Source organism: Euprymna scolopes, chromosome 36 (assembly GCF_053919585.1).
Source record: "Euprymna scolopes isolate OS-2025 chromosome 36, ASM5391958v1, whole genome shotgun sequence".
Taxonomy (NCBI): Eukaryota; Metazoa; Mollusca; class Cephalopoda; order Sepiida; family Sepiolidae; genus Euprymna; species Euprymna scolopes.
This window is the reverse complement of record NC_136517.1, coordinates 32,530,863-32,557,622: the sequence shown is the minus strand read 5'-3', so window position 1 is coordinate 32,557,622 and position 26,760 is coordinate 32,530,863. Positions and strand designations below refer to the sequence as shown.

Genomic DNA, 26,760 nt, shown 5'->3' with positions numbered 1-26,760 from the left:
AATTTCCTGATTTTTGGGTGATTTTTAAGTAAAGAGAGGGTCAAAATGTTTATGCATTTTGAGCATTCATTTTGCCCGTACCTAGTAGTTATTGAGAAAAATGCAGACGAATGAACGGACAAGAGTGAATTTACAGGCTCAGTCCTTTTATCGGGAGCGGGGGGGGGTTATCTGATCAATTCACGGAATATGACAATTTCTGTATTTTCTATTTTTGTTTCAAGGAGGTGGAACTGGCTTTGAATTTTTTTTTGTTTCGATTATTTTTAAGTACTTTTACGAAACGATCGTGAGTTGGCATAGTCAGTTTTCAAACTGACAAGTAATGTAAGAGTTCTTTCCCTTCAACTTTAACGGGAAACAACTCTTACATATTCCTTTATTTGGAATTTGAATTGTAAAAAAATAAATAAAATATAAAATAAACGTTTGCCGCAAGATTAGACAGTTGAACGCGTAAGTGAAGGGATGGAGACATCTAATACCGGGGTGGGGGCGTCACTCTGAAAGTGGAAATAGCCAAGAACAGAACCGTTAGCATTCCGTTTTTTTTTTTTTTTTTTTTTTTACTTCACCTTTCACCCCAAACAAGGCACGCCACAGTGCCACTTTGAAGTAGGGGGCTACTATCGGGGACATAAGTTGCAGGAGCATTATGAAGGGAGATGAGTAGCAAGATCTGTGTTCACATTACACTTGAACTTCTGCATATCAGTATAGTTGAGAAAGCAGAATACCGGAAAGGAAGTTCTAAAGTCTAGCAGTTCTGGGGAAGAAACTATTAGTAGATCACTGAAGGGGTGGGATTTAGCTGCTTGTCAGGTTTATCGGAGGTATTCACGTCGAGGAGGTACAAGTGCTTGTAGTTTGTCAGAGCATTCACCACTAAAATACTTGTAGAACAGGCAGAGGGATGCAACATTTCGTCGACGGGACAGAGGCTGAAGCTTAGATTATAGTTCAGGACTTATCAGGTTGGCGACTCTTTTGAACCTTGTCAAGGAGTCAGAGACAAGTAGCAGATGCACCAGCCCAGATGTGACAACAGTACCCCATACATGGGCGAATGGTGGCCTTATAGAGGCACAGGATACTTTCATGCGTAAGTAGCTTTCTAGCACGGTAGAGAGAGCCCACCTTCGCAGCAGCCTTAGCAATGCTATCAATAAAAAAATAGGACCACTAAGTCTAATTTAGGGTGGCAAGACCAACCCTCAGTTCTTTACAAAGCAACTGAAACTGTTACACGCCTTCAAACGCTGTCTGTTCGAAAAGTCGGCGAACGGATTACTTTTAATAAATAAATACCATTTTTTGTCTCTCCCATCCTCCAAATTATACGTAATTGTCTGAAAGGAAAGCCCTATTCTATCTACTATACTACGTATAAACCAATCTTGGGCGAAGTAAAAATTTCGGTTCTTCGCTATGACGAAAATCAAAATATCGAATTTTCGAAGTAAAACCAATTTTTTTTTTTTTTTTTTTTTTTTAATTCATGTTCACTAGGTGTATCATAATTTTTGTAGGAATTTGACACCCCTAACACGAAACTGCGAATAAAATATAAAAACTCGTAATTTCTTTTAAAAGTGGGTTGTTTATTTTCTTTATGGATTATACTTCCAAAATAAACTATTAAAGTTGTATAAAAAATATAAATACTTTTATTTAAAAAAAAAAACAGTAATGAAATTAATTGAATTTTACGAGTTCAGTATTTTTCAATTTTTAAACTTTAAAATTTCTATCAATTTTTCTATTGATTCTATTTTTACGATATTTTCAGGGTCAATGTGAAATTTTATGCTCTTTCCAATAAACCGAATATAATATTTTAGATAAACTTTTTTTTTAATCCCCCATTTTCAAGTGTCTATTAGAAAGTAAATAATTTACTCAAAGTTTTATATATCACAAATTTAAGATAAAAAGATCAATAAATAATATATTCTAATTTAAAACAAAAAGTTCTTTGGAAATTTACCTGTAAAGTCTGAAGTTTAAAACTTTTTTTTAAACACGTTTGTATTTTTTTTAATGACGCCTTGGTCCTTGCCCCTTTAATTGAAAAAAAAGTTAGGATTTGAATTACATTTTTCGAGTAGTTATGCTTGGAAAGACAGGGGGTCGAATTATTCAATATTTTTTACGAAGTTTCTGACACCTACAAGTTCAGCCCTAACAAGACATTGCCACTTGGATGCAAGGGACTACTATTTGAGACCATGCCTATGAAAGACTAAGATATTAGATTACGTTACATTTCAACTTCTGCATATCCGTACAGTCAAGAAAACAATTAGCAGAAAGGGAATTCCAAAGTCTAGCTGTTAGAGCGAATAAACTATTAAAGTAGAAAGCTTTCTTGTATTTAGGGGCTTCGGTAAAGGAGAGATTATACTGCTAAGCGGGTACGTCGAGGGGGGCACAAATGTAACGAGTTCAGAGCACATTCCATTAAAATACTTAGAACAAGCACAAGCAAGAAATGCAACGCTGTGGCGATGGGACAGGGGTGTAGCTTAGTTGACAAAGTGGTACCTATTAGATTAAACACTCTTTTGGACAGCATCCAAGAAGGAGAAGCTAGTGGTAGATGCATCAGCCCATATATGGCAACAATACTCCATACATTGGCGAATGGTGACCTTGTAGAGGTACAGGATCCTCTCAGGTGCGAGTAGTGTTCTAGCACGATATAGGCAACCTACCTTTGCAGCAGCCTTTGCAATGTCCTCAATATATTGTTCCAGTTCATATTGCCGAGGAATTAAGAATTTTCAGTTAGGGCGTTATTTGTGATGGATATCGGTGGTTGGATTGATTGGTTGTTTTACGGCATATCAACCCTTTTCAGGTTATTTAATGCCGAATCCAAAGATTCGGAAGAAAATTTTTTTAATAGAATATATTTGTTGTTTTCAAGTCGGTTTCTATTTAACCCATAGTTGGGACCCTAACAGGTACTACCACTCCGGGTCAGAGTGGACCTGGGAGCAATGGCAATTAAAGGGTGGCTCCACACTCCCCCAAAGCCGGCAAGCTGGGGCTTCACCAATGGATATAGTTTAAGGTCATATCCAGGACCCTGTGGTTGGAGAGGCGTCTTGTAATTGTTAAAGATACGCTTAATCGTCATTTCACAGTAAAGAGCATACCAAAAGTTACAAAAAAAAAAAAAAAAAAAAAAAAAAAAAAATTAAGGAAATAGATTGAAGACACTTAGTGAAAACAGTGTTTTGCAAAAAATAAAATAAATTTTGGAAAACTGAAAATCTTTCGCCAATTTAGAAAAACCTTATTTTCGTTAACGTCTACCTTACCGCTTTTCGTAATTTTTGAATATTTTCATTTTGCGACATGACAAATAGATACCATTACTTTTACTTAATTCAATATTTCGATTTTTAAATTTCGCTATTAGAACGAAGAACCATTTTTTCTCTTCAGACCAACTTGAACGAGTTGTTTCCCTTTAATATTAGACAAATTTAAGAATGGCGATTCCGGTGTAGAATGTACGTCATGTTTAGAGCACTGGGATGAATTGCATAACAAACAAACAAGGGGGTCACACCGATAAAAACACTAAGCGTCTTATCACTAGACTAGCGACGGTAGAGGGCGCCCGGTTTTTCCAGGTCATAAAATACGCTTAAATATAATTGTCCAGATTTCATATAGATTATTACAGAGTCGTGACTTCAAAATAAATTTTTAAAATATTTGTATAAGATTTAGAATCCAAACTGAAAGAACTGTAGCATTGAAAGCTGGTGACGTTACCCCTGCACTAACGTGGCACGCACATGAACAGATTAAAAATTAAGAGATGTACAAAATATAATGATTTTAAATTGGCCCCTTTTTGATCCCTTAATTATTTTAACCGGCGAAAGAACTGTAAAGGAACGATCCATAAAAAAAAAAAAAAAAAAATCAAAACTTTTGAAGTCCCTAGCGCCGCTCTGCGACTTAGTTTAAGAGATAGAGTTTGAAAATATGAAGACAGCCTTTTATTAGATTTGTACAAATTTAAAAAAAATTAAAACAATCTTACTGACTGATAGAATTATCAGTCAAATTATGACAAATAGTTTGGGTTTTCATTTTCAGAAGGGGTTATACTAGTGAAAAGAGCAAATCCAACTTTTTTTTTTTTTTTTTTACTAAATCAAAATCTGAATTCAAAACAATTTTTAAAAACAATTACAGAAAACCTTGTATATGGAAACATTGAATTTATATACATTTACTATAGGAGCAATATTTCAAATTATTTTTTTAACTTAAAATTTTAAATATTAAAAAGATCGTTTTGAAAATTGTTTTTTAAAAGTTTCAAAAGTCTGAAAATCATTAAATTTTATCTCTTCCCTAAGCTCCCCTTCCCATGAAAAATACTTCTGATTATTTAAAGTGCAGTTGTGCCAAATGCTTTTGCATAGTTATAAAATATGATGTTAGTGAGTTGCCGCCCCCCCCACATGGACAAAGTTAAACACCTAATCGTTTTTTATCCATGAAGAGAAAAATCCAGTTAAAAAAAAAATTACATTCTGAATTAGAACAAATATAAGACATTGAACCCTTTAACACAAGAGTCACTTATCAAAGCCCAGAGGCCACTTCAGGATAAGGGTTAATGAGTGTACGGCAGTCAATACGATAATAGTAATCGTTAGCAGTGGACCTTTAGCAAGTTGGATTACTTAAGGGTTCGGCTCAGCAAAAACTTGTTTACGTTGGACTTGAAGACGACCATATAGTAGTCAGCTAAAAAGCAGGGAAACGGAAGAGTTCCAGAGGCGTGCAGTTCTAAGAAAGCTTTGTTTATGAAATCTACGTGTAGTTAGAGACACAGATGAAGGCGGGGGGGGGGGGAATGATCGATAGTGGTTTTAGCTAGACGAGCGTTTCTCGTGATAGTTTGGCAAGAAGGGCCATAGATTGGGGCCCAGGAGCACGTGCTCTGAAAATAACGTGAGAATACTAGGTGCAGCATGTCATTTTCCCTTACTGGAATGTGTAGACTGGGGACCGCATGTAAATTTTCGTCCCCGTAAATTTCCCTTTCCATTAAAAAGTGGATGAATACGACAAAATTGGTATTGTCGGTTATTCGAAATGGATAGTTTTTTTTGTTTTTTTTTCAACAGTATCAGTAAAATGAAGGTTTTAAAGGCAGTTAATAACTGAAGAGACTTACCAAGACGAAACCGATTACTTTCCTATTAGTTTCTTGGAATCGATTGGCAAGAATATTGTCTAGTTCGGCGTTGCTGGCACTGCGAAGTTTACGCATGAATGAATTTGGGCGATCCATTGACAACCACCAACCTGTTCGGATTAGGAGACAAAACAGAGAGCAAAAACAGTTTGACAAGCGCGTTCAAAATGAAAGTTTCTGTTTAAAGTATACTAGCATTTCAGTCCGGCGTTGCCCGGGAGTTTGGAGGTGTATGTTGAGAAAAAAAGGGTCAATTTGTTTTTACTTTGATCTATTATGACCCTTTAATATTTATTGTTTTGGGCTCAAATCAAGTAAAGTTAGATCCATGTCCAAGGAACCTATATTTAAAATTGCAAGTGTTTAGACCCAAAATTGTCGGAGGAGTTTGGTAGAGTTCTCAAAAGTCAAATCGTTGAACTTTGACCCCCCCCCCTTAACAGCCAAATTTCTGGCCGAAAACCGATCAAAGATTTTCCCAAATCTCAGTACCCTGCATATCAAATTTCGAGTCTGTAGACTGAAAATTGACAGTTATTGCGTGGGAAAATGTACAGACATACGTTGCAGTGTAGACTACAATTAATTGTGGACCAAGTCACTACGGGGAGGCATGTGCAGCTTCCTCCCAGTGCACAGCGGTGAGTTTCCGACTAGAGCAGGCAATCGATTTGATTGACGAATGAACTAGTTCACTGATTTCAATGGAACATTCGTTAATCCTCTTTAAATCCCGAGCAACGTCGGGTCGCCCTGCTAGTCTACCTATATTTCTAAACTAACCATGGTAAAACTGCTCAAACGAGATACTTGAACCACTGACGGACCCATATTATAATCTATATATCTATAAAAGTGAACGTGTGTGTACATTTCCCTACGCAATAACTGTCAATTTAAAGTCTACAGACTCGAAATTTGATATACAGGGTACTGAGATTTGGGAAAATCTTTGCTCGGTTTTCGGCCAGAAATTTAGTTGTTAAGGGGACCAAACTTCAACAATTCTGGGTCTGAACACTTGAAATTTTAGAAAAAGTTAACTTTGACATGGATCTAACTTAACTTGATCCCAAAACAATTTTTAGGGGGTCATAATAGGGGTCAAAGTTTTTAAAAAATTGACCGCTTTTTTTTTTGCTCAACATACACCTCCAAAACACCCGGGCAACGCCGGGCTGAAATGCTAGTCTAATATAAAGTAAAGCCAGCCCATTTAGCGTTTCTTCGGCATCTATAGCCTTCACTAGAATGTAAATTTTAAGAATTCTGTAAATTTTATTACAAATTCCATTGTAATATATTGGGTGTTTACTATGCTTCACAAAAAGATGTAAATTTTAATAGTCGATATTCAACTTACCATCAAAACAATGAACTGGAAAATCGCAAAGGAGAGATCCGACCCAGTAATTGCTAGAAGGAATGTCTGTGCATGGGGAGAGTTCAGTTGGTCCAGTTGAACCTGAGAAAACAAACAGGATGTTTAAGGGTATTCGTTGAATCAAGTCGATGGACGAAATCGGTTAGAGATGAAGGTACGTATTTCAAAAGTATTCATTTTGTCACAAAATCTTGTGACTGTGATAGCTGCTCCTTCCTCCTATGGAGAAAGGGTCTAGACTACGTGGGTGATACTAACATTTTATTCTTGTCAAACAAAAATTTCGAAGTCAGGCATACCGATAGAAATAAAAATATTCCACATTTGTATTAACAATTACGATTAGCACATGCAAATTGGTACAGTCACCCTGACAATGATATGGGACAAGTGCTAGAAAATAGCCAAGCAGAAGCGGTAGAATATTTTCTCTTGTTTTAATTTTCTTAGCGCCGATTTTGCTGGGGATGGGGTATTCTACCAGATGCCAAACATTCTCCCCTTATATATTTTTTTTAATTGGAATTCATTGAGATGAGTATTATTTATATTTATTTTTATTTATTGCGAATTATTATTCTCATCTTTATTAGTTGTTTCACGACGTTTCGGCCAACTATTCGTCTGGCCTTCATCAGGTGGTAAACGCGACGGATAGGAACTTCGAATCTAACTGTATTCTCAGCAATCACTGCCATCCGTAGTTGTCTCACCACGTTTTGGCCAAGTAAGCCTCTGGCCGGCTTTGGGTAGGATTGAAACCGCTATCTTCATACAATGCTCATCTGGAATCGTAGAGATTCAACGTCTATTAACTTCGAAAATAAATAAATTCTCCATTAGTTTAGTTTCTCCAACAGGGAGGTCATTTTAAGATTCTAACCGTCTCTAAGTGTAATTGTATTTCTCTTGCACTTGGTTAACTGGATATATTCGCCAGATTAAATTTTAAAGGTTAATCGCATTAGCCCGGTTGCTCCTATAATGGCTGGAATTATGGAGATCTTAAGATCCAGTTTTTTATCTGTAACTGTAACTGTATTTATCTATATAAGATATCTAGCCATGAGTGGGCAACAGATTTGAATTGCCGTATTTTTGACATTGTTGAACTGTCAAAATGTGACCGGTCAGTTTACAGCGGAAAGTATTGGAACATGGACAGGAATCGACATGTCACGTGTACCTGTTTGCGCGAGCATAGTTTGGGAGTTTTTATTTTTACAACGGAATTATCACTTATGAAGGCCCGGAGGCCACTCGAAGATAAGACCTAATGGGTATACATTAGTCAATGTGATTATAGCATAGTAAACAAATATTGGGAATTTTGTTAATTGGATTATTTAGGGGAGAGCGTTTCATCAAGAACTTATTTACATTGGACTTGAAGACAATCAGATCGTAGTCAGTGTCCGTGTAGAAAAGGATTGGGAAGGTTTTGATTTGAGAGAAATAGCTACAACAGTCGGATGGTGGGCCGTTTGATGTAGCACGGATACAAGAGATCCTAATATAAAAACGGATAAGAGAAACTTTCTCTGGTCCCAAATTAGAGCCCCGACGCAAGCCCGTGTTAATGCACAGTGCAACACGGATATAAGGAGCCCCGGCGCAAGTCTAACACGGATATAAGAGTTGTAGAGTTAGAAGTCTTATATCCAGGTTACACCGTATCAGTTTGTTTTTTTTTGTTTTTTTTTTGTTTTTTTGACAAATCGGTGCCACTGACTGAAGATGCCTTTGACGACGAGATTCTTTCATAAATTACGATTGGATAAGATTTGAGAGGAGGAGAAGTAAAATAAATGATTTTACTTGTAGACATAATTCGAAGCATACAATCACATGAGTATTTTAAAGAGCATTTGAAGCTGATCTATGCAAGATACAGCTTTAAAAAATATATTGTATAGTTTACGTTTTTTATTCGTTGATAAATATTTTGAATACGCTTACCATGATATTTTTTTTTTGCAAGAAAAAAAGTTATAATCGCATCGACACCATGCACAATTTTGACGCTACATAGTACCAATAAGCAATTGGTAATTCTAATGGTCTTAATTTAAAGAGGGTCGTTCTGAACAATATTTTTAAAAAATCTGTAGAACAAAATATGACGATGTTGACTTCCAGGATTACTACTCTATCCTCTTCAGATCAAATTCAAACTAATTCTTGTTAAACCGTTCACTTGGAAAATCAGTTCTTGTAATATTCTCTTATAGCCCTAGTAATGACATTAACAAGTTTCTAGCCATACAAGTTAAGCTGACGTGATGTTTCCTGAATTGCGCGTAGTCACGTTGGTAAAACCTTCCATCAGCATAAGATGAATTGGGTTGAGGGTGCTGTGCGGGTATACAGAGAAAAAATCGAAAACGTTACAACTTGAATATTGTATTGTTTTCATTAATAAAAAAGGAAAATAAAAGAGCAAATTACTTCTACATAACTGACTTTCTTATGCTCGTATTGAAGAATTGGCCCACGTAGGAATACACTAAGCTCGAGTAGAGATCCAAGAGAAGATTTTATTTGAACTCAATCCTCATGAATTGCCGCAATATTGCAGACCTACCATTGTTTTACAAGTACTTCAATAGAATGTGCACCGACGAACTTTATGAACTTACCTGCGACCAACTTGATAATCAGCGAAATCCAATCACTTCACCGTAGAACACTCAGATTCCAGAAAGCTATTTAGTTTATTTTCTGCAGAAGTGCTTTTAGAAGGCTGTTTTCTCTACTGTCCATCACGCAGAAATTTAAATATAATGTGAAAAAGCATATTGCTACACAATTCCCCACAGTCTACAAATCTGGTTCATAATTCTCACTACTCTTTTACGTCTCTGGTAATGCACCTTGTTTTTGCTAAATATAAATTGAAAGAAATAGTTTCCGCGTTGAAAGAGCAGATTTTGGCTAGTGTTTGACACCATATTTTTGAAGCTTAAAATCAGAGGAGATCGCAAAACACTTAAGCAGACACTTTCAGTCATACCAGAAAAACCTGAACAGGGATAGTTAGAACGGAAAATGCTTACGCCGTCCGACCCGAGTAATTCAGGCAACATCACGTCAGCTTAACTTGTATGGCTAGAAACTTTAATGTGTCAGTACTAGGACTATAAGAGAATATTATTTTGACTCGAGTATATATCCGACAGTTAGACAGTTAATTAAGAACGACATCACTATCTAAAAACATTAACTGATATATATACTCGATTCAAAATAATGAAAAGATATTCTCTTTTCATAGCCCTAGTTATTACTTAAAGACTTACGGATAAAGTTTTTTTTTTTTTTTTTTTTTTTTTTTTTTACATAGAAGTCACCAATTATCAAGGCTCAGAAACCACTCGGGGATAAGGGTTATTGCGTGCACAGTAATAAAAAAAAAAAAAAAACACTTTGATATAGTCTACCTTCAACTTATCAAAACAATGAACTGGAAAATCGCAATTTTTTCAAAGTTATCGGAAATTAAATTGTTTGGTTAGACAAGGATAACTTTTTTTTTTGTGTGTATAAAACGAAATCGTCAATGACACCTGCGTTAAAAAATTGTTTAATATTTTTTTTTCAAATCAGTAGCAAGGCCGTACTTACGCAAAAAGCTGTGCTGAAATAACATTAGAAACCCATTTTACCATTAAGAGGGGCCCGGGTTTTGTAACCATTCTGTACTTTCCCTTAACAAAAGAGGCGTGAAACTAATTTAACTGATATGATTTGGATTCTTCAGACTACCATTCTCATCATGAGTGTCATTTTAATGTTCCAGTCGATTAAACCTTCGAATTTGCAAGGAATTTTATTACTTAATGGGGGGGGGGTAGCATGCAATCGTCCAGTCAGCCATGACTGGATAGAGATCCTAAATAATTAGAATTTTTTATTTTTCAATTGCCGACACAGAATTGAACCTTCAAAAGAAATTCAATTGTAAATTGACTTTTTCCAAGCACTAACAACTGCGCCACGATTACTTAATGCTATAAAGACATCACAACACCTCTGCGCAAGTACTAGTTTCTCAGGTTGCATTTATTTTTGAGAGGGCGTGCAAAACTTTAGCTCTTACATGGTTCTGCATCCGTACACTTTATTCACAACTACGAAGGACGTGCAATAAGTAATGCCCCTGACCCCCACTTCCAGTTGTCTGATCTAGCTGTATTTTTGCATGAGCAATGATTTATATGTCTACGGGTTATGTGGTAAATTACAGCTCTGAACTAATTGTGGTTACTGTTTTACAGGTGTTTGAACTGAGTCAGGTGTGAAATAGAGCCTGTTGAATGTCGAGCAGTGATCCGGTTTTTGTATTTGAAAGGACGCACACCACAGGAGAATTGATGAAATGAAAGAAACTTATGGTGATAATGCCCCATCATATGACCTTGTAAAACGCTGGCATCTTGAATTCAAATAGCCCAAGATGTCAAAGAAACTGTCATTCATGACCATTTGAAGGCATAACCAAAACTTAGAAGCAAGGTATGGGCGGCGCAGAGAGTGAGGAACCGTCTTGATGCCCATCTTTGTTAAATGGTCTTCGACAAGGATGAAATTGAGGACTGATGCATTCATGCAAATCTTCCGCATCATTATCCGTGGATAATTGCGTGTACAGTTCCCACATGGATATCAATATTCATCATATTTTGTCTATAGACACATTAATTTTTTTTTATGCGACCAATCAACTCTTGTTCTAACTTTCTTGCTCCTCCCATCTGACTCCTTGCCTTCCTTGAATCTCTTATGCCACTCAACCCGATGCTCGATTCATGAAATCGTCTAATACATTCCATACGTTTCAATCAAAAATTTATTGCATCTCATCATTCTAAATTCTACTCACGCATTTTTGAAATTCAACAGCTGTGATATTCCAATTCCTGCTGTAACTTAGTTTAATCCTGTGGTCATAAGCTGTATAGCAATAACATACTGAATTTTCAACTTTAAATGCCTGTACACAAAATCTGTAAACTTGTTCTAGACACCTTGTACTTGTTTTCGCGGCTTTATAACAGACACCTGAATCTCAGTCAAGATCGAACTTACTTTTAAGTACTGAAGGATAGGATAAGTGAAAATGGATTTTCCGATGAGCAAGTTCTGACAAATTGCGAAGAAAAAATTAAATTATATAAGGCTTCCTTCAGTCTTGACAGACGATGCATACCCACTGCAAGGGTGCCAGCCTGTGAAAATTTTGTGGCAAGAGTTGCTCAATCTAACCACACATCTCCTGAGTCGACATTGTTAAATACCAGTGGCAAATGGAGGTTCATACCGACTGGACAAAGATGCAGAGGTAAGCGGAAAGCACATACAACGCCTTGGGTGATCTGACGAGAACCGGTGTTTCAGCGTGATTATATAAAGTATATAATGCAAAAATTTACCTGGAATCATTAGAGAGATTTCTAAGATCTTTAAGACTGGAACATCCGGGTATGTCTTTGGGTGGAAATATTCCTCGCAGGTTTTACTGAGGTTAGTCAATACAATGCAGAGCTCCCGACCAAACCTTTCGTAGATCTGAAAAAGGGGACAAAGATTAAATAGTTTACATTAGCGAATAAAGTAATGCAATAAGTCAGATGCAGGAGATTTGGGCAGATGTTACCAAAGTTAGAAATTGATAGAAAACTTTACACTGCATGTGGAACGTGGGCCCCCCACCCGTACAGAAAAAAAAAATCCGACCATAGCTATTCTATGAATCCCTCGTCGTATTTATACATTTAATTTCAGATATTTTTGTAGGACTTCAAGAACTTTCGAAGTTTTTATTCACATCTTAGGGATGTTATGAAATCACAACAGATCAAAATTATGTCCCATTTAAGTTCTCTCCTTACAGTTAGGACTCGTATATTATATAAAAGAAATATTGTACGTCAGTATCTGCATCTTCATTCCCTATGGAATTGTAAACGGTTGGGTCAATTTTTATGAAATTTCGCACAAAGGTACTTTATGTGCCTGGCAGTGTTCTTTGATAGGTGTTGTCTGAATGTATTCAATAAGTATCGTTAATCGAAATAATCCGATGAAAGGAACAGTTATGATCTTATACAGACTAGCATTTTATTACCAGACAAGTTGAAAGGCTTAAAATCAACAGCAGGTTCTTTGATATGACAGGAGCGCGTTCAAAATTTGTTTAAATCATAATTTCAAACTTAAATTCAAGCCATTATCACTGTGCATCCAGTAATCCCAGGCATATCAAAAATAAACAGTAGATTCTTTGATCTGACAAGGATGCGTTCGAAGAGCGAGTTCTCTACATTGCATTGTAGAGAACAATATATTGTGAACTTAGTCACTGAGATGTATGTGAAGCTTTCTTACGTGCGTAGTTCTCAATTAAGCAGGCAATCAATTGATTTGATTGAAAAATGGTCTATTACATCGATTTCGGTGACAAAAATACAAGTGAAACATTTGTTGATCATTTAATGCCGGGCAACATCGGGTCACCCTGGTAGTCAATAAATAGAAGGCACATTTTCACACTTCAGATTTTAGCCGGCACAAATACCAAATTTGCAAGTGGAGATTATTCAGAGTCAGAGTCGAAACTATTTGACTAGAGATACAGCTTTACAAATTGCATGTTCACTTAAAGAAAACGTACATCTATGACTATTTAGATATTTAAGTCAACAGATGTTACGCGTAAAAATAAAGTAATCTCACCTGCATAAAGGTTATGTTTGAATTTCCGGTTTGGTCTTTCAAGAACTTGGCACACCAATCCAAAAGTTTTCGATCCTGGTCTTGACCATAATAGTTGATCAAAGAAGGAAGCAGGTACGGGTAACACTCGTCTTTAACTGAGAATAAAAAACGTAAAAGCTTTTAAAACAAATACAATTTTGTCGTTTCTAATTTGAGATAATTGGTTATTCGTATTATTGGCCATTAATCGGACTACCGTTCTCATATTGAATGAGATTTTCACAATGTTTCGGTCGATATAACCGACATTCTTCAGGTGTATCTTGTTAAACTCTGGAATGTTTCTGTTGAACTGACAGAAATTCGAGCGGAACACTACTTCACGGAGTACCATTCTTTTTCCGTCAGCCATGACTTGATAGAGATCCTAACTAATTCGCAGTTGTTTTTTGGTCGACCACACTAAGGATTGAACCTTACGCATTTAGGTCACTTTTTATAATTGATTTTTCTAAATATAATTTAGAGTTACTTAGGACCTCTATCCAGTTCTGGCTGACGGAACAAGACCGCGCTACTGTGATACTATAAAGTGGCCCTGAGGTGGATTTGAGCCGAAAGGGGGGGGGGGAATAAACAAAGGAAGCGGAAATAGCTTGGAATAAACAGGGAAGGGCAGAGTGCTGAGAGGGGGGAATAGACAAAGAGATAGGAAATGGCTTAGAATAAACAAAGGAAATATCCTACAATCAACAATAGATGGGAAGTAGCAAACAATAACAGTTTATATATATATATATATATATATATATATATATATATATATATATATACAAATTGTATACAGGTGTGTTTGATCTTGTTTGTCTGAGGAACGGTCTACTAAACTGCTCTCTATTTTTGATAACAGAGAAGGGCAGCTTCCGGTAGCCAGGGTGAGGTGGGCGCAGTTGACATCTAGATGCGCTAGACGGCGGATGGAAGTTGGACAGTTAGAGTTGACAACTAGATACCCTTTTAGGCAGATGGGAGTCGATAACGACTGCAGTTGAACAGTTATAGAGTCGACTGTGAAATAGAGACGTGGACAATTTTAGAGTTGACTGAAACAGATAGACGAATGTAACATCAGAACACGTACACAAGTCCAACAGTCAATTTATATGTAAACATTGGCATTTGTGTTTTTCCTTTTTGTTTCACGAATTATTATATTCTACTTGTGTGAAACCACGAGTGTGTTCCCACCGACAGTCGCCAGCGAGAAAATGACGATCCGGCCATAAGAGGAATAGTCGAACGAAAAATCCACGGTAAACAACGTTGGGAGTCAGTGATCTGTCGAGGGGGCGCACGTCGGGGTTACACTACTCTCGTGAACTAAAAGAGTTTCGCTCGAAATTCCGTGCAAATTTCCGAGTACGACAAGATACACCTGAAGGTCGGAGGTTATATCGACCCAAACATTGTAAAAAAGAAATTTCTCAAGACGAGAACAGTAGGCTGATGAATCAAAATACGAAATACAATTTTGTATTTTTATTTACATTTAATCTGTCCTTTTCAGAACAAAGGATTACATTTCCTTTAAGACAACTTTCGTTAAGTCTTCCCAGCAATCATTGATCGACCACACGTTGTACACGTCAGACCACTAACGTGTAGAACAATTCGACCAGATATTAGCAGTAAATCCTTGTAATGCTAGCAGCGGAAAGACCCTTTAACTTATCTGTACATCTATATCTATAAATATAAAAGCGAAAATGTATGTATGTATGTTCGCTTTTTCTGTGCGTCTACAAAAGGCTTCTTTCAGAGAAGCGGTCGGTTCACAACTTTTTAAAACTTTATATCATACAAATCGTAATATCTCAGTTAACAACGAAGCTCGCCTGTCTATTTAATTTGCTCGATTTCGGGAAGATAAATATTCAACATTTGTCGTTCGCCGCATGTGGGTTAGTCTTTTTCCTATAACATCTTGGGAAAATAAAATAAAAAAAACGTTCCGCAGTAAATGAATACTATCCCGCAGTCAAACTTGACCTAATTAACTCATTAAAACGTGTACCTGTCAAATCCAAGTAATTAAATAAATCAAACGTGTTTCCGTTAGCATCTCGCGGTGGGGCAATCGATAACGTCGCGCGTTTTTTTTTTTTTTTTTCACTTTAATTTACAACTTTGCCTCAACGGTTCGGGTTCGATCCTCATACTTACCTACCAAAATATTTTTAACTCCCCCCCCACCCCCGGAGTTTCCCCACACACCTCCAAACACCCGGACAACGCCGGGTACCCCTTGCTAGTCTATGATATAAATCTCACCTGTCTGTTTAAATGTATGTATGTTTATATGTCAGCCTAAAACTTTCGACAGAAGCAACGGATTCTCACGAGATCGATATAGTTTTGAAGCTCGACCTTTAGGACGACAAATATCAAAAAATTGGCTAAAAAATTAATTCCTTCACCCTCAACAGGGCACTTTTCTACAAGGAGGAATCGCTTTTTTTGTCGATATTTTTTAAAGTTATCCCCTCTTTTCGATTCACTATCCTTAATTTAAAACTTCACTTCCGGTTTTGATATGGACGCAATGGAAAAGACGTCACTTTTCCACGTTCTATTCCGCTTTCGCGGTACGGGTTCGAGCCTGCATACTACCAATTTTTATATATGTGTGTGTGTGTGTGTGTGTGTGTGTGTGTGTGTGTGTGATCTTGTTTGTCTGAGGAACGGTCTACTAAACTGCTGTCTATTTTTGAAACTCAATAGATTTGGACATTTGGAACAAATTTGATTTGAGTAAAAATTTAAAACGAATGGGAACTTGGCATGCGTAAAGAAAAAAGTGCTTTTCTACGCATGCGAAAATACGCATTTATACAGCAAAGTCTATTTTTAATATTAGTTATATAACGATAGCTGAAACGGTAACGACTAAGTCTAAGCGCTGTAACGTTATCCAACACGTAAATTCAGTCTCAAAGTAGACAAAATCTAGGAAAGAATCTCGACTCGCTTTTCCTGTTGCAGCAACGACATCCATTCCCTCAATCTACTGCCAGACGTAACTTCTCGTTACAGTTGTGACGTTATCCACGTCTCTCAGTGACATTTTGCATGTATTTGTATGCGTGCGTCCGCAATCTGAAAAATGTTTCAGGCATTTTTATACAAACACAGCGTCGTCATTACCTGTTGATTATTCAGCAATCAAATCTTTACCCTAAAAGAAATATCCGGTCGTAATGTTAACTATAGAGAATTGCGAAATGGGATATAGGAACAAAAGGCGTTTTAAATTTTGTACGAAAAGACTTGTGCGTCTATTTTTCCGAAAATTATTTTACCAAAATCTTTTGCAATTAAGAATTTGAATAAAAAACGAAAAGTTTTGACATGTTTTTAAATGAGTATCACGTGATTTTTTTTTTTTTAATTTGAGAAATTTTAATTTTTTTTCTAAAAATATTTGTGGTTGCAACTTCCTTTAACTCCAGAGAAAAAATACAAAACTGAAGTAATTATATCAAAATAACTATATTTACAAATAAGAATTTAAAAAAATTTTATGAAAAAGATGAAAAAAAAAATCGGTTTGCTTATTTGTGTCAAACTAGTAACATGCATTTCGTTCCTATATCCGCAATTGTAAATTTCCACGTGACGTCAGCGTTGGTCGGCCATGTTTATTATTCAACCTACGAAATCCCATAGGACCGAGAATTATTTTAAGATTTTCATTTCAGAATACATATGAGAGTTTATAATGGGATATTTAACATCTTGACAAGGTAATTTCTGGCTTCCATAAACATCTGTCAAAACAATTCTTTAAACAATGCGATGAGAAAATTTTGCCGTGAAAAGGATTTTGTCAAAAGTTCTTGGAAACAAAACTATAAATTTGAACGTGTTAATGCATTGTACGTACCAGGAGTCGTAATTCTGCATATTACGAACTGGATCTCTAATTGTCCGCCAGGGCTCGACCGGCACCTGACGTCACCGCCGAAATGTCGAGCGCCGTTAAAAATGCTCGGAAACCCGTGTAGCTTTTTTAAATATTTGGTCAATGTGCACTGGTTGTCCAACCTACAAAGGGTGTTTATTCCGGAAGCCGTTCTTAACGTTAGGAGGTGTTTATTCCAAAAGGAATTCTTATTTTCAGCCTACCATGTTAACGGCTTTCGGAATAAAAACCCTTTGCAAGTTTGATAACCAGAGCACATTGACTTAGTGTTTTTAAGTAAACAGACAGCAAAACACAGCAAAAACAAAAAGCTCCCCTGTTAATAGCTTTCTAAATAAAATTATTTCAGTACTGTAACAGATGCACAGGTACCAGTCATTCTTGGTCCAGCTGTAGCGGACATTTGAGAAATCCGGTCCCAAATATGTAACAATACTGCCATCCGGTTCATACCGTGCACTTATACCTATCTGAAGTTGTGAATTTTTTTTTTTTTTTTTACTGTGAAAAAATAGTTTCTATGTGTGCAGTTTTTAAGCAAAATATACTTACTATAAAATTTTTCCTTCAGGTGGAAATTCATGTGCTCTTGGATGGTCAACGAATTGCAGCCAACGGCCACAAATGTGGCCAGTAACGAAGAAGTCCCAACGCCGGCTACTCGTTTGATTTTTGGCAAAATAGACACTTCGTCCAACACCTGAAAATAGTTTTATTTCGTAATCAAACAAGGCTACATAAAACATCTAATTGAATAATGCAAGGCAATCATAAGTGTTACAGTCAATATCACCGAAGTCTGCTATATCATGAAGGATATCATTTTGAAAGGCTGCTGTATATAACAGAAGTAGCAAAAAATTAAAATAAGCGAATACTAAAGGTTGTATCTAAATATTTAGTACTTCATTAACGGAGTGTTTCATCCAAATCTTCTCCGGACCGGCGAACGTTAACGAACTTTGCCGAGAGAACTAAAATGTATGTTAAGTAAATTTGTTTTACCATTAAAAAAAAAAACAAAAAAAACACGAAGGTTATGTAACGGTTATAAATGACCATTCTTCCACATCTCAGACTTGTTAAAACAAGTTCATAAAAACTTAATGGTTTTTACTCCATCTGCTGTAGTGTTTTATTTTTCCAATGAAAAACTTAAGCCTGCATGTACACCCATAAAAAAAATAGGTCAAGCGTGAAATGAAGAAATCGATTTTTCAATATTTTCTATGAATTTGTTAATTCTAACTGAAAATTTGTTTTGCGGATCATTATTATTATAGTATATAATAAGTTGAAAGATTAATCCTAAAAATGGTAAGACCGCATCTTGGATTGATCTTTTAAAGAGAAAAAAAAGGAATGCGATTCCATTCTAAGCATTTAAGGTATGTGTCTTGTTCTGTGTTAATCTCATTCAAGGTTCCTTGTTCAGTTGTTCACTATAGCTTTTAGTGCAATAAAATTTATCAAATTTGTTTGGCCCATTTTTTTTTTGGCTCACGAGTGTATAATTGTTGCACAAAAAAAAAGCTACTAAAAATCAAATACAGAAACTTATTCAAGAAAAGTTCAGCAAGTACGTCACTTACTCCAGATTTCTCTGAACACTTTAGAATGGCGAACGTTAACGATCTTTAAACAATACGAACAAAATTTACTTCAACTGCAAGTTAACCCCAGTTCAAGTTTTAGTTTGCAAAGTCAATTTTTTGTTTGTTCCGTATTATATACTGGCCTCGGAACTAGATTCAAATGTCTTCGGTGTGAACAGCCTATGTCACGACTGCAAATTTCTGGTTAGGAAAAAAAAAGTGTCAGCATAAAATGAACCAACGATGATTCATAATCTGTAAAACCGATTAGGCCGATCTTTTCCAGAGCAGTCACTAGTGGGGAAAAACAGATTATGCGAAGTGAGCTTCCTTAGCTTAGGTTTTAGAAATACGTCGTGTTAGGGTTAGGCTGTGCAAGATGCTAATATGAAACACCGGGGAACAGCAGAAAATTATGTGGATGCAGAAACGAAAGAAATTTATACTTCTATGAACATCGACTAAATGGCATGAATTTATTCCATCCTTTTAGCTTGATAGAATATTTGAACTTAATTTACGACCCTATTTCATACAATTTTACGTCGATATCTTTCAGCGGATTTTTTAAGCAGTTCGAAAATGCCGAGGCGAAGACTATCCGTAGTGCTACCTATATGGGTAGAATGGGTAGCTCCACATTTAAATGTGGAGAATAAGGCGAGGTGTGAAGATAGAGGTTGGATAGCCGGCAGGAGAGACATAAAACTAACCTTTTTCTCGAAGAGAATGTAAAGCTTGGCTGGGTTGATCTTCGAAAACGTCACAAAACAGTCCGACAGAAGCAAGATCGCTAACTCAAGTCGAACTGATTGTCAATGACGTGTCCGCGACTGGTCGTTGCATTCCTGATCAGTTTCAGAATTCTTTTTAATGTTTTTGCTTCTAGGATAGAATTCTAATAAAACAAAAACTTTTCCGAATTAGAAGTACGTAGAAAGCCGGAAATTACCGACAATGTTATCGAATCTAAGGCAGAGAAAAAGAAATGGCACGCAACGTTTAATAAAACGGATTAAACCGAAAAATGAAGTTTATACAGAAAAAATCCGCAAACCCAGAATTTTAAAGTATTTTAGCTTTTAGTGTATAGTTTACTTTTCTTATATAAATATAACGTAAAATGACCACCAGCTTTCGGGCACATAACGAAAATATGGAGACATTTAACTATTTCAGTATATTTTCTGGCCATTTTTTTTTTTTTTACTCGGGTCACTAATTATAAAGGCCCAAAGGCCACTCGAGGATAAGGGTTAATGAACGCAAGGTGGAAGTGAAGTAATCCTTGATGTAAATTGTGTGGAATTTGATTTATGAGGACAACTTAACAGGAACTTGTTTACATTAGATTTGAAGGATACCATGTTGTATTTAGCCGGGAAGCATGCTAGCAGAACAGGGTCCCAAAAGCGGACAGATCTGGGAAAGAAGCCTTGTTCATGGAATCTGCATTTACATTTAGGCACAGTGTGGGAAAATCAAATAGTGGTTTTAGCTAATAGAGTGTTTTCTTGTTAAAGTTAGGCAAGAGAGGACCATTGGAGTTCAGATGATCACTTCCCATGAAACGTGCGATAGAGCAGAGACAGGCTCGCGACGTCTGTGGGAAAGAAGTTGCAGGGATGAAAAAATGGCATCACCTACTAGGTGTTGAAGACATGCGAGTTAATTTTTTTTGTCTTTATAGGAATAGGTGGCTATAAATTTGTAGTCGCGATGTAAGCAGGGACAACTTTCCAGAGAAAGCCGAATAAAGTTCTTATGCTTTTACACCAGTGGTTCTCAACCAGGAGTAAATTTTAACATTGGGGTAAAACATATGCATGGGTTTGTTGGTCGTTTTTGTTTTACGGCATATCAACCCTTTTCAGGTTAATGCCGAATCCAGTGATTCGGAAACAAAAATTAAAATATATTTTTTTCAAGTCGGTTTCTATTTAACCCATAGTTGGGACCCTAACAGCTACTACCATTCCGGGTCAGAGTGGACCTGGGAGCAATGGCAATTAAAGGGTGGCTCCACACCCCCTAAAACCCGCAAGTTGGGGCCTCACCATCGGATATAGTTTAAGGACATCCAGAACCTAGATATAAATGGGAGTCAATTTGGATGAGGTCATTAGTAAAAGTCCTGGGGTGCTATCTGGGATAAATGAAGACATCTCAGACCATTTGAATATGTTGTGGAATCACTTAAATTGGCTTTTTTCAAAAGACATGATTTCAACAGATAAGACCTTTTGTCACTGAACTCTAAAATAAGATGACAGCCCAGTAAAAGATGAACGGATTTGTTTTCAATCTTCTGCTACTCTTAGAATTTGAAAAGGTGTTGACTTTGGAATAAAACTCAAATTTATTACCACTCATGCTCAGCGTGCCTCCCAAGTTTGTCACTACGCACTTATGTTAATCTGGGTTCTCTAGTTTTGTAGCAATAAAGACGAAAGCCAGAAACCGATTGAAAGCCAATGATATGAGATTTGCATTGTCAGAAACAGCTCCTCACAATGGCTCAAGGAATCAGCTTTCCCCACTGATAATGCTTCTGGGATTTCTGTTCATTATTTTTTGAAATACGAATTAACTTCATAATTTTATATTTGGAAAAGGTTTCATTGTCTTTATTTTTGTGATACGTATATATCATACTATTTTTTATACTATCGATACTCTATGGCTGACCGGGATAGCTTCCGTATCATTTATATCTGATCTACCTCTGCATTCCAGACTGACAATTCTCTCCGATTCTCTCTCCTGATCTTGAGCACGTAGTACAATCGAGGGGGGGGGGAGAGGTGGTTGGTCACTTTTAATGCATCTAAAACCAAGCTTCTATCTATACATCAACGTTCTGATCCCCATCTGGCATCAATTGAAATGGATGGCTCTCGTCTTGGGGAGGCTCCATGTTTTGACAAGCTTCTGGGATTGACCTTTACTCCTAATCTGAAAAGGAACACGTACATCAAATCTTGCCAAGGTCGCTGGATAAATGGTGAGATCCTTCTACTGCTCTAGTAGATATCTCACTTGATGCAATTCTATATAAAAGCCAAGTACGGCCAAGGATGGAGTACTGCTGCCATATCTGGGCAGGTGCTGCTAAAAACAGCCTATCCTGTCTTGACAGTACAAAATAGACTTCGTAGCCTAGTAGGGGATGCCCTTTTTTCTTCCCTGCAACCTCTTCCACAGACGGGATGTTGCGGGCCTGTCGTTTTATTATTTCCATGACAAGTGCTCGTCTGAGCTCCAACCTCTGGTTCCCCCCTCGCCAATCTGTCAGGAAATAGACCCGTCTAGCTGAAACCACTGTACGTAATTTTCCCCACTTTATCTGTGCCTAAATCAAAACGTAAATTCCATGAACAAAGCTTCTTAGAATTGCACGCCAGTGGAACTCTTTCGTCTGCCTGTTTCCCCACCTGACTACAATTTGGATGTCTTCAAGTCCAACATAAACAAGTTCCTGATAAACCGCCCCCTAAGACACTATCATATCCCCATTAACGATTACTACGATATTGTCCCATTGGTTACTGTACACGCAATAACCCTTATCCCTGAGTGGCCTCCGGGCCTTGATAAATGATGATTCTTCCATGTAAAAAAAAAAAAATAAAATAAAACCTTAAGTCCTAAACAATAAAAAGGCTCTGATCTTGTTTTTCTGTCACTTTATGATGGTTATGAATTTTTTGTTATAGGAGTAGGAGATAAAAATACAGCCGAGGGGGAAAGGGGGTCAACGATCGAAAGGTTGAAAATGGCTGGTCTACAAAATAAACTAAACCAACTTTGAAAACTACACCTTAAAGTGAAGGTTTAAAAATAAAAGGTTAAAAAGTTCGGTCCATATTATGTAGATTGATGAAATCCGTTATTGTTACTCTTAACAAGTGTTTTTTACGCCTCTGGGTTTTGGAGAGGAGGTTTAGTTATTCGTATTTGAATTCTTATCTTGAGAATCATTTTCACGTTTCGGTCGATGTAATCTCCGACCTTCAGCCTGTGGCGCAGTGGTTAGAGTACTTGGAAAAATCAATTGTAAACTTGATATTCTCCTGAAGGTTGAAGGTTCACTCCTCAGTGTGGGCGACTGAATACAATTGCGAATTACTTAGAACTTCTATCCAGTTATGGCTGATGGCTAGAGAGCATGCTAACCCCGTGAAGTAAAAGGGTTCCGTTTGAAATTCCTATCCAAATTTCAGTGTTTTACAAGATACAAATGAAGGTCGGAGGTTACATCTTAAATGTTTGGAAATTACACTTAAGATAACAGTAGTGTAAAATCAAATAAAAACACGAGTATTTTTTTTTTAAATTTCGGGGACAAATAGCTGGTTATTTCAGAATTTAATAGCCGAAAAAACATCTAAAATGTTATAATCCTTTCCTAACAGCTATAGTTAAAGCAGCTATAGTTAAAACAAATAAGCCAAGATAAAAGAGTAAAAAAAAAATGCAAGCACCTTAGTATTGAGAAACCAATCGGGTTATGTACTTATTTTACCGTGTTGAAATAACATTTAGGGACCCATTCTTAACATGGGGAGGGAGGGTGTTTTGCACCTATTCTGTACTTTGACAATTTAAAATAAAAAAAACTATCGTAAAACTTAAATTTAACTTAAAAATACTATGAAAAATTAACGCGGTACAATAAGTGCACAGTCACCCCTATTGGTGTAATGTAAGTGAAAGCCACTTACATTACACCAAGTCATTCTTAAATTTGAAACTCTTGCCTGATGTGATATTACGATTGAAGTTTAATGTTAGGATCTGAATCTGGTCGGACAGTTTGCTTGTGGACCAAGACGAGGGTTCTTCTAGTTTGCACATTTAAGATCTTTAACATGAAGTTAACTGAAATTAACTCCATTTTCCTTCGTGTGTTGCTATAAATAAATAAAAAAAAATGTTAACATCGAATTCTGAAATAATTCAAATTTCCAGCTTTACGGATCGGTTAGTTTAGAGTTCGCAATGAATTTGGCTTTTATTTTTGTTAAATGCCACTTAACTATTCTGGACTTATTAGAAGTTTTTCAGAATAAAAGAGGCAGGGCGGCGTTGACTAAAATTTCTACAAGTTCAATAAAATTTAATCGCCTACAGTGATTGGATTCGCCACTCATCCTAGCCAACGTACCAAGAAAATACGGAAAAACTTTTAAGTTTATTTATACCATAAAACAGGTGCTTGTACAGAATATACATAAACTTACGAAGATTCTCAGGTTTCGACATATGTGGAAATAATTTGAAAAATTAAACTCATTTGAGAGTTCTCAGGTTTCATTTGTACGAGTTTTCGAATAAGGAACACTCCCATTCAATTTTAATAACGTCGCTTCAGACTTATTTGCCTTCTGAAGTTTTGCAAAGGTGCATATTGTAGTTTTGAGGACTAACTAAGCTATGTTGTGCAAAAACGAGGTGTGTTTTTTTTATTTTAATTCAATATCTGAGGACTTTACTAATTATCTTTGAAATAGAACCAGAGAACTAATTTTTTCAAAGGATTTTTTTACAATCAATTTAATTTCAAAATTTAGAAGTTGTTAGTTTGCTGTGAAAATATTTTTCAAAACTTTTGGTGTTTGTGCCTTTGCACTATTTTTTTTTTTTTTTTTAAGTTTTTCAAGTTAAATTCAAGTTTCCTGATATCTTATTAAATTGTTAGGTGAAAGCACAAGACAGTTACAAAACTACTCCCCATGTTAAGAATGGCTATCAAAACGTCATTTTAGAATGGTGACAAAAGTGAAATTACCCCTTGTTTTTATCTACGTGTATAATTATTTTTCAATTTGGAAGTTACTTTTTGGCTTTAATCATTCAAATACAAAAAAAAAGTCGAAAACAATAAAATCATGATTAACAGGCTTTCAAAACTGTCCCCCTACTTTATTTTTCGCTATTTCTGCCCGTACTTAGTCTCGCTCCCCCTAAAAAGAAAATGGTGCTAATGCAGAGAGTGATCCGCGCTATTTTTTTTTTAATCGTATTCAAGTTTAATTAAAGTTTTGTTTTTTATCCAATTGTAAGGTTAAAGTACAGAATAGGTACAAAACATCCTTATGTTAAGAATGGCTTTTTAAATAACGTTATTTCAGCACGGATCACTCTCTGCATGAGTACCAAGAAAATAGAACACTAACCCTATCACCAAGGCCCGTAACGATCACTGTAATAATGGGAATTAAGATACTTCTTGGCCTCGGTTTTACACTTTATATATTCCGTACCCCTAACAAAAAGTTGGGTTTGTCAAGCATAGGAGTAGATACATTCACTAAGTCTCGGGAATCTCCGTAACTGAATTCTTCGGGGGTTTATTCTGCAGAAGTGTCCTCAGATCCACTACGCAGGAATACAGGTAAAGTTTTGAAAAAGCAACGAACTAGGAAAAGTGTATTATGGTGTATAAAATAGCTGAACAGACTAGTCGGCACTCCCCGCTGTGGGAGCCTCATACGAATAACCAACGTTTTCTACGCAATTTAACTTTTCAAATCCAAGCGTAAATTCCATGAGCGGAGTTCTTTTCAGAGTTCCTCGTCTGTGGAACAATACCACGGAACTGCTTCGATTGACTATGGCATGGTGGTTTTAAAGGCCAACGTGAACAGGTTCTTTAAAAACCGGCCTCTAATAGAAATTATCAAATTTATATTACGGTACTTATCTTACGAGTAGTGACAAAATTTTACAAAATTAAACTGAAAGAATCTCTTAGAACTAAGCAAGATAAGACCTCAGCCAGACAGCAACAAAGTCACTGCTGGACAGGACTTGAAGAAAGTGTATGAATAAGAGTATTGCATATTTACCTTGAGGGCACCGATGTAAGCGAACGCTTTCGCTCCGCCATCTTCGAAGACAAGGCAGTCGAAATCAAATTCGTAATCGCCAAGAAATTCTGTCACTTTCGTTTTCCTAGGTAAGCGGGGCGAACGACGTCGACTGAAAAGGCTACCCATTATTATTACCGTTTTTTCTTTCTCCCTTTTTATATGTCGAGGCCAATAAATGTAGGGTTAGGGTCTCCACTCATTAAATTCAGGCCGGAAGTTAACTTGTGTACTCGCACAGTTTTATACAAAAACTTATTATCTTTTTTCTCTTCTGCTTCTTCTTCCTCCTCCTCTTTTTTTTCTTTTTTTTTTTTTTTGAATTACACAAAATAGGGAGGTGTAGGGTGTTGCTTATTTAATCATTGCTTTGCGATTTTGTTAATTATTTCCTTTCTTTCATTTTTTCCCCCTTCTTTCTTTCTTTCTTTACCCCATTCTTACTGTCTCGTCCTCATTCTTTATTTCTGATTTGCTCACTTTTTCCTTTTCATCCTTTCTTTTTTTATTTACCTTTCTATCTTTTTTCGGTCTTTCTTTCTATTTTTCATTCATTGCTTTCTTAAGCCGAATATATATATATATATATATATATATATATATATATATATATATATATATATATATATATATATATATATATATATAAGATAAAAATTACAATTAAATTTACCAAAATGATCCAAGATGGCAAAATTAAAGTATATTATAAATATTAAAGAATTGATATTTATAAACTTATCCCAGCCAGATGTAAAAGCTCGATAAAAGCAAATAGGAGATAGAGCTTATAATACGAGCAAACAGTTAATAAAATATGTTAAAAAAACACTTTGAAATGAGTTAAAAACATATTTAATCTGAAAAGGAAACACTAGATAAGTGGATAGTCTTTAATCCGCAGAGTTTCGAAGAAATACTTCTTATCAGAGGGTAGGAATAAGCAAAATGTGGGATCGGATTTTGCATGCAAAAGT

General features: G+C 36.2%; 1 protein-coding gene across 1 annotated transcript in view; it reads right to left on the bottom strand.

The window, feature by feature from the left end:
• The window catches only part of LOC145260218 (uncharacterized), a 53,788-nt gene extending 27,774 nt beyond the window's left edge, over positions 1-26,014 (bottom strand). Inside the window, exons 1-6 of the mRNA XM_080118044.1 lie at positions 25,763-26,014; positions 17,869-18,016; positions 13,353-13,489; positions 12,050-12,185; positions 6,597-6,698; positions 5,213-5,343 (exon numbers count right to left, since the gene is read on the bottom strand). Of these exons, the coding sequence (XP_079974170.1) occupies positions 5,213-5,343; positions 6,597-6,698; positions 12,050-12,185; positions 13,353-13,489; positions 17,869-18,016; positions 25,763-25,912 (804 nt within the window). The 5' untranslated portion in view covers positions 25,913-26,014. The remainder of the gene's footprint in view (positions 1-5,212; positions 5,344-6,596; positions 6,699-12,049; positions 12,186-13,352; positions 13,490-17,868; positions 18,017-25,762) is intronic.
• Between the last annotated feature and the right edge of the window lie 746 nt (positions 26,015-26,760).